General features: G+C 30.5%; 2 protein-coding genes across 2 annotated transcripts; both read right to left on the bottom strand.

Moving 5' to 3' along the window:
- Window positions 1–644: 644 nt before the first annotated feature.
- Window positions 645–3,369, bottom strand: LOC145328984 (prolyl 4-hydroxylase subunit alpha-1-like). The gene is made up of 4 exons (XM_080172974.1): window positions 2,947–3,369; window positions 1,929–2,772; window positions 1,635–1,866; window positions 645–1,186 (listed from the first exon to the last, which is right to left on the bottom strand). Exons 1-4 carry the CDS (start codon window positions 3,344–3,346, stop codon window positions 974–976), a joined length of 1,689 nt encoding a protein of 562 aa, XP_080029100.1. The 5' UTR covers window positions 3,347–3,369; the 3' UTR covers window positions 645–973.
- A 1,399-nt stretch (window positions 3,370–4,768) lies between these two features.
- Window positions 4,769–9,101, bottom strand: LOC145327550 (uncharacterized). Its single transcript, XM_080171093.1, has 5 exons — window positions 9,009–9,101; window positions 8,344–8,429; window positions 6,315–6,404; window positions 5,360–5,479; window positions 4,769–4,802 (listed from the first exon to the last, which is right to left on the bottom strand). The coding sequence occupies exons 1-5, from the start codon at window positions 9,048–9,050 to the stop codon at window positions 4,769–4,771; spliced, it is 372 nt and encodes a 123-aa protein (XP_080027219.1). The 5' UTR covers window positions 9,051–9,101.
- Window positions 9,102–9,304: the final 203 nt, after the last annotated feature.

The raw sequence follows: 9,304 nt of genomic DNA, 5'->3' as shown, positions 1-9,304 counted from the left end.
AAAAACACAAACCATAGGAAAATAATAGTTATTTCTTTCATCGTATTATAAACCGCTTTCCGCGGATATAGAATGTACAATTATAAGATTAAAACTAGTTTTTTAGCCCTGAGGTGCTGAAGGCACCAGCTAAAAAACTGATTTTAATCTTATGATTGTACATTCTATATTCGTAGAAAGCTGGATACAATACGATGCTAGACATTGTTTTTTCGTATGGATGAGAACCGGTTCCTATCCACCGGATTTGAATGAATACGAGAAAAAACATATCTTTTATATTTATATCTAGCAAATCTAACTTAAAGGAACCCTGCAAGAAATACACCGATCTAACTACTGAAAGAATGCCATATATTAAGTAGACCCAATACCCTAAACTTGAAGCCTTCATCTTTACTAAAAAAAAAATTGTAGGCAGTCTTCAGCGGTTAAAGCAGTGTATTTCTTGCTTCAAGATTCCTTTGCTGACCAGTTAGTTTGTCATGATGTGATAAAATTTATTTATATATTCTAGTTTTAATTTCAACTAACTCATACGGTTTAGGATAAAAAATTTAGCTCCTGTAAATATAATTTTCTTAAGTTAATTGTACCTCATATTTTTATTACTGTTATATATCGTATCAAACATTTTAATCTAAAAAAAACACAATTTTAATGAGATTTCATCATTTAAATACAGCCTTGTGTAATAATCCTGTACAGCAGAATTTGGTACTTTAAAGTTTTTGGAAGAATATAATAAATTTTTCTCATTATTATTAAAAGAAAATGAAAGTTTCTGTTTTTCACCAAAATGCATAATTGTAGTAAGTTCTAAGTTATTCAATTTTTTTATTCAACTAATTCTTTTCATATTTTATGAAAATGTACATTAATCAATTACTTTGTTTCTTTTTGAATTCATGGATAATCAAGAGCTACAAATCCTAAAAAAACAATCTTTGGCTATTTATAGATTTAAATATTTCTAAGATGATAATATGTTTTTATGATGCAGAGAATTATTGTAATGTATATGATGGTGGCTTGGTGGATACAGTTTGTTACTCAGGTCAGCATAGCAAGGAAATCTGTTCATCTGTTCATTTATAGTTATCCATTTGTTAGCTATCCATTTATTTCCATAGACAACTGGACAACCCATGTGGTACATTTTGTAATCAACATTCATGGTGGTGGTCTAAAAATTAATTTATGTATTTAAAAATTCAATTTATTAAGATCTCTAAAAGGAACCTTAGTAGTCTGGGTAATAACAACTTTTAAACATTTCCTAATCTCTATAAGAATGAGGACCAAACGATTTTAGACCGGGGATTATGTGTGTATATACTTCTTTGTGCAATATTTACAATATTAGAAGACATATTTTGGAGGGTATAAATCCATATATCTGGGGGTGAATTTCTCCAGATTTTCATTTTTTAGGTGTGAATTTACTTCCCTACTTTAAGATCCTAAGAGAGGTGCCTGGATTGGTATACCCAACATTTTGTGGGGTTCACAACCCTCCCTCTAGGACATGTATTCTCCCCATAGCCAAAGAAACTTTACCTCAAAAAATGAATCTAAAGCCTAACAATGTAGATAGTAACAAAGTATTTATCTAATATTGAATGCATGATTACCTTAGTAGAAAAAAGAAGAATAGAACCAGCTTCAGGAACTATTCCAACATCCAAGGCAGGAAAAATTGTTTTCCCTCCAACAATATCATCAGATAAATACAATATTATTGTAGCAACTCTTCCCCCACCAATACTAAATGCTTGATGGTTTGGTATTAACACATCATCTCCATGGTCTATTATATATCCACCAATTCCATAGTTGATGACTTGATAGTTCTCTGATGTAAACCTGTAAAAATATATTTAATGAAACATAAAAAAGCAAACAACTATAAATAGGTATGGTCTTACCTGTATCTAGGATTGAAGATATTTAGGGCTGAGGCAAGTTCTAATCTTTGTGATAGCTTTTCCAATAACTCTGGATATATCCTCTCACTGTGGTAAGCTGTTTTAGATGTGTGCTGATTGTAGGAATCATCATCTTCATCATCTTTAGTAAAATAAGAAGTCCTTGTCATCCCCTTTGACTCTTTTTGCAACCACTCAATTTCTTCTGCAAAGAGTATATTATGTATCACTTCAATAAATGGTTCAGAATTAAAATGCTCCAGACTGAATGGCCCCAGTTTAAGATATGGATCATGATAATGCAAGTTTGTACAATTATTTTCTGGGTAAGGCAGAAAACTATGGTTGGGATCCTTACAAAGTTCTTGTCTTTTGTCCATCTTAAAATATCTGAAACAAAGATCCAATTTTTCTTCTTGAGAACATAGACCATTCATTTCAAATTCAAATCTTTCTTTGAACTCATGTGCTTGAAATGATGCATTTTTATTAATTGGTTCTTTATGTGTTGTAATCTTATTTTGAATTGTGTTCTTAAAATCTTCCAGAGCTTTATCATGTTCATTTACTGCAATTTTATATTCTTCTTCTAATCCAGATAGAGATCCCATCCAATCTGCATAGGAATCAAATCTGTTCAAATTCTTAGCTTCTAAAGCAATAAATTTCACATCTTCAATGGTTAACACTGATTTTGATTTATAGAGTTTCCCTCCATGTCTGATAATACCTCTTGCAATGTCTCTTGGATCAAGATCATAATATTTCTCAATGTTCAAAATTCCCAAGGCACTGAGCATAGAAGTTGTTTCCCAATCTTGATAATATTGTTCAATACCTCCAGCTAAATATTAGAAAAATTCAACATTCTATCAACTAACATTTTCAAACATTTACCATAGATTCATTTTATCCAAAGAATATTTTTCCAAAGTTCAGAAAAATCTATCGAGTAATAGTTATTTTAAAAAACTTTAAAAAGAAATTATTTGAGATTTAGTTTACAAATTTGCCTCACCTAAAATTTTACTTATTCCATCATTTTTGACTTCTTGCTGAATACTTTTCCACATTTTTGAGGTTCTTTTTAGAATATTAAAAATATCTATTGGGTGCTTTGTATCACTCTCTCTGACTTCCTCTATATTAGTTCCATGTTCTCTTAACATTCTGTCAAGATCAGTTATATCTAGTACCTCTAATAATTGTTCAATAATTGACAACTCCTTATCATGCAATATCTGTACATCCTCCTGACTTAGAGCCATATTTTCAAATTTTAATGTTGTAATTGTATCATCAGCTACATCACCATCTCCATATATCTGATTAAAAGAGTCAGCTGGTATTTCATAGTCTTCTCTTAAACGTATCTTATCCACTGTCCATAAAGTCTTTATATAATTATCAGATGTCATTTCTTCTGCTGGAATGCCAGCTATTTCCTTATTTTTAACTCAGATTAACTTTCTAACAATATTTCAAAAAATAATAAATTACTTCTTTAATAGTTAACAAATACAGGAATTTTGAATTTTGTCATGATATGGTAGAAAGTAATCTTTCCTGAAGATTAGTATCAAGATAATCAGGCATCTCATTTCCAGTCACTGCTAAATATGCTTGCATCTTGTCATTAAAAAACTGAAAATAAAGAAAAGTTATTTCTTGTGGATATAAAATGTACAATTATAAGAGTAAAACCAGTTTTTAGCCCCGAGATGCCAAAGGCATGGGCTAAATAAACTGGCTTTAATCTTAAGATTGTAAATTTATATATTCATAGAAAACTGGATATAATACAATACGAGACACAGTTTTTCCGTATTGATGAAAACCGGTTATAATCCACTGGTTTTCGAATGAATACGAGAAATAATATTTTAAATTAGAATTGATTATCAGTTTGATTACCTGAAAGTTTTGCCCTGGCCTCCAAATGACTTTATCATCTTTTATATTTTCTTCTTCTTCAACAATGATAACTTTCCAATCAGCTTCTTCTCTCAAAAAAGTGTCATCATAATTGGAGGTTATTTGGTAAAAAGACTTTTCTACTGGAGCTCTGCACATTTATTTGACACTTTTATTAGAGGAAGAGTTGGTTTATTAATGAATTTATCAGGATACTTAGAATTGTTAAGGAAAAAGATCCCAACCTCATAATCATTTCTATTTTCTTATGCTTTCAATCAAAGTACCTATCAAGCACAGAAACTCCGCCACACTTATTTTTAAAAAAAAATTTATTGATATTTAAAACAGGGGTAGTTCTTTTTTATATTATGCCCATATATCCCCTAACCCTGTATACCCACTACTTAATATGTATTCTAATCTGACCTAAAGCTATAAAAACGCTTGAAAAATTACCCTTTTTCAATTTTATATTTTTATTCAAAATAAGGAACTGGGGTTCTTTGCTCAACTGACATTAAGAGAAAATCGCCAAGTTAAAATTTAATTTGGAAGGGTTATTTCTCCTTCCTGTTTTCATTAAACTGTTTACAAGATCATACTGGACACACAAATTACTCAAAATATGTAATTACGTTTGTTCTAACAGAAATTAAAAAGTATCAATTCCTTAAATTTCTAACTTCTAATCTTGTAAAATCAGCTTTATTCATGACTAACTTGAAAATAGAGTTCATATTGCAAATGTTGACATCAAAATTGAAGTTGATAATTAATAAGACTTTAAAACAGTTTTAAAAATTATATCTTTGTTAATTACATTATATAATTATTTTTTTTCTCCTAAAAATTGAAAATGATGAATATGAACTATTCCTGGATGATAGAATTATTATTGAAGAAAGAATCCTGAAAACCTGGATCTAACACATTATCATCCTGGCCTGGAGGTAGTACCTGAGAGCAGGGTTATTAATTTTAGTATTTGTGCCTGTCTGTTTGTCTGTCCTTCTGTCTGTCTTTCTGTTCTTAATAATGTTATATGTTTTCTATATCCAACACTTATACTTATGTATATTTGTAAAAACATTCTCAAAGCCCCAGGAACACTTTTTAGAAAATAATTACTTTTTTTTCATTCTTCTTTCTCTAACACTCTAAATGATGGCCGTACATTTTGCTTTTGTTTTCAAATTGAAAGGTTATAGTCCTTGATAAAATAATTTTTTTTTAGAAAATAAAGATTTCAAATTACTGTTTAAATAAAGAAAGCAAAGTAGCGGGTTTCGTCGTATTTTTACAGTAGCCTTTTTTCTATTTCTAGCCTCTGAGGGGAGGGCTTCGACCGTACAGGACAAATTTCCTAACCTATTGGGGCAATCATTAACATTTACCTAACCTGAAATAACCTATCAAAAGCTACTGTAAAAATACGACACAACCCACTACTTCGTTTCCTTTTCAAGATCCATTGTTTTAGCTAATCTTTTTCATATATGATACTCTTAAATAACCTTTCCTCAAAGAATGGACCATCTGGCTCATAGTTGATGAAATCGTCTTGTGTTACTAAATCTTTGTTCAAATTTGGATTTAACTTTTCAGGATAAAGAGGAGTACAGCCAGCGATTGGTCTGGATAATAAATAAAATCATATTCTTAACAAGCATGACAATAGCCATATGTAGTGAAGCACGAAAAGCATGGGCAGATGTAAAGTGTACGTTTAAGATTTTTCATATATTGTATATGTTTTGTATTTTTGCCATGTAAATTATTTTCTCTATTTGCTCATTGATATGGAGAATCTTCACAAAAAATATCTATCTATCAGCCTTCAAAATGAATTTACCCAATAGCGTTATAGACTTACTAACGTATGGACGTACAGACAAAGTTAGATATAAAGTATCTTTGCTACTACTCTTCTTATATGTTTGTTTTCTTATTTTTTCTGTCTTTTTTGTTTTCTTATTTTTTTCTGTCTTTTTTTTGTTTTCTTTCTGTTAACCTTTCCAACTAGAGCGACTTAAGGTAAGAATGAGGGGGGGGGGGAGTCGTTCATGGACATATATAAAGCTTCAATGACAAGAGGAACAATAAAGGTTCAGCAGCTAGCGGGACCCTTCAAATAGACGTATAGACTAGACATCCTGTTACATTTATATCCTTATAATAAAGTAACATGATGTCTGTTTGTTTGTCTGTACCAAAGGATCTTGCTAACCGCTGAACCGATCGGGTTCTCCTTAACAGGGTAGCTTCTCATAGGTCCTCGGAAGGTTTATAACTATTTTGGGGGACGGTACCACAACCCTCCCAAGAGAAATCATAAACAATAAATTTACGTCTTGAATGCAACATAGAAATGTTACGTATTATTTTTAAAAAATAACATTTAAAGTGCCACTAGAGGCCTATAAGAGTGTAGCCGTTAGTAAGGATTATCTTGTTTATATAAATATCTACCTTTTACCACAAGCAATACCATCTTGATAGTGACCAGGGTATGTGGAATTCTTTAAATCCAACCAACAATTTGAGTACACTGATTTTATCCTAAAATAAGAATATTTGTTTTATCAGAGCAATTGATATGTTATCAGAAGTTAAGTATGACAACATCCATAAAGCGAAGCTCAAAAACACAGACGTCCAAGGGGGGGGGTGATTACCCCCCCAAACGAATTTGGGGGTGCCGTAGGAAATTTTAGGGGGGGAAATATCCCCCCCCCCCCAAAATAAAAAATCCCTAACAAAATTTTTTTTGGCGCGCTTCGCGTGCATTTTTACTACTAAATATTAATGCATTATCAAATTACCCCCCCAAAAATTTTACCCCGGGGGTAAATTTGAGGGGGGGGGGTAAACAAAATTTACCCCTGCCAACAGATTTCAGGGGGGGTAATTACCCCCCCTAAGCAAATTTTACCCCCGGGGTAAAAATTTTGGGGGGGTAAAAAAAAATTGCGGCGCGCTTCGCGCGCCATTTTAACCCCCCCCCCAAAAAAAATCAAAAGGAAGGACAAACAAACCATAATCGGGTAGTGTGTCACAACTTAATAAGCAGAATATGAATGTATATAAAAGTCTTTACGAATTGTAAGTAATTTTTTTGCAAAACTGCTTAAAAACAGGGTACTGTTTAAACTGTTTTTAAACTATTTTTAAAAGGTATATTAAAAATATACTTTGACATCTGTAGAATCATACTGCAAAGCCAAAAATTAGAACAATTGCCCACATCAACTTTTATTAGGATTTTAAAGTTTATTTTTTACTATGGATTAAATAATTTTTACTGAATCGTGATGTTTCTTCCCTTTGTAGGTAAAATACTCAGCTTTTAGAGTGTCTTGCTTGGTAAATATTGTATGCTAGTATACAGTAAAGTTAGGTCTTTTGATTTTATCTATCAATACTAATTAAAAATTAATTCTTTACAATATATCAATGAATTAACATAAAAATGTTTCATGTTTATTATACATTAAAACACATAAAAATTGGCTGTAAAGGGTTAAATAAATTAAGATGACAACAAATGTTTATGCAATACAACAAATTTATTTTTGTCACAAATACAAATATGATATAAAATAAGATTATTCAAACATATTTTTAAAAATATTTTTAAAAAGTATGTATCTTTTATGAGTAGGGTTTTCATTCTTTTCATTTTTATTAAATAAAATTATTTAATTACGTTTGAAATAAGTCACTTTGTGAAAACACTATTTCGGAAATTCTAATTTCTAATTGGTTTAAATTCAGCATTATGTTTTTTATTGTATTATGTCAGATTTTTCAATGAAATTGATTGTTTTAGAAAAAGAATTATTTCCATTGAACAGAGTAATGTTTTTTTTATTGTATCAGTATAAAGTGAATTATATAAAATTGTTCACTAAGTTACAATATTACACGAAGTAAAAAAAGACCCTTTGATCTGGTAAAAATGACCAGAGCAACAGTAAAAATTAATTTTTAAATCCCCCAAAAAAAGTTTATTGGGGACTTAATTCAAATTTGGGCTCTGCAGTCTGATTCTATAGGTGTCCTAGTATATTTTTGACCCCCCATTCAAAAATAGTTTAAAAACAGTTTAACAACATAATTTTATTTTTAGGACTAATTATTGAGGATTATAATATTATACTTTGTTGTCCTCGGAATTAGTATTCCAAAAATCAGATGAAAATGATAATTATATCACATAAAAGGTTGTTGTCAAAAAGTTTTAGGATGGACATAGGGAAATTCTGATAACGTTTATAGAATTACTACGCTTTCTAAATCGAATCTAACTACTTCAAGCCTCTCCATGACAAGTTTTAAATCAATAGAACAATTTTTGCATGCCTAAATTCACGACAAGACCTATCCGTTTATGGACGGACGGACCGACCCTTATTGAAGAAAAGCTTCGATTTAAAAAATCTTTTTGGACAGACGGACCGACCTTAATTATAGAAAAGCCCCGCTTCTAAAAAACTACCTTATTATACCACCAGAAAAAACAGCATTTTTGGTTGGGTTAAACAAGAGGTCAGGATGGTTTTTTACACACAGCACTCCAGATACCTAAACCGTTATTGTATTACAGAAAGTTTTTTTCAGATTAAAAAAAAAATATTTTGATGAAAATCAGGTTTGTTAGCCAGGAGGGGCCGAAGGTCCGGCCTAACAAAACTGGTATTGATATTATTATCTTTTATTTTAATTCGTAGAAAACTATTCGTAATGCATTAGGAGACATGTTTTTTCCAGTATGGCTTAGAACCAGTTCTAATCCTGCGGATATTAATTGGTTTCGAAGCAATACTGGAATAGTTATTTCTCGTATTCATTCGAATCCGGTGGATAGGAACCGGTTCTCATGCATACGAAAAAACTATGTCTATCATCGTATTATATCTAGCTTTCTACGAATATAGAAATGTACAATCATAAGATTAAAACTAGTTTTTTAGCCACGAGTTGCCGAAGGAAAGCGGTTTATAATACGATGAAAGAAATAACTATTCGTTCATCGTATAACAAGGATAATTATCTCCCATAACAAAGTTACAAGAATAAAATAACTTAATCTTTACTTTAAAAAAAACAATATGTATATTTAGAAATAAATAAAAAATTTGCCATTTAAAATGTTTTGCTTACACATAGAATCAGAAAAATATATCTCTTAAACAATTTCATCATTTCATTTCTTTGTAACTATCTAAAATCATATTAAACCATGATAAATATAAAACTATTAAACTCTAATTAACATATTATCATACCTACCCTATAGCGTTACGGACAGACAAAGTAAATTATAGAGTAGCTTCGCTGTTAACTTGATTTTAAATATTTCTAATGTTAAACATGACTAAAGAATTTTTTTTGCATAGACTTGAACCTTTTTCAAAAACAATAAATGTAAAATATAGATGTACACATAACCCAGACAA

Source organism: Acartia tonsa, chromosome 9 (genome assembly GCF_053477335.1).
Source record: "Acartia tonsa isolate MP-2025a chromosome 9, ASM5347733v1, whole genome shotgun sequence".
In the NCBI taxonomy this organism is placed as follows: Eukaryota; Metazoa; Arthropoda; class Copepoda; order Calanoida; family Acartiidae; genus Acartia; species Acartia tonsa.
The sequence above is the reverse complement of the archived record's forward strand: the minus strand, read 5'-3'. Positions and strand labels throughout refer to the sequence as shown.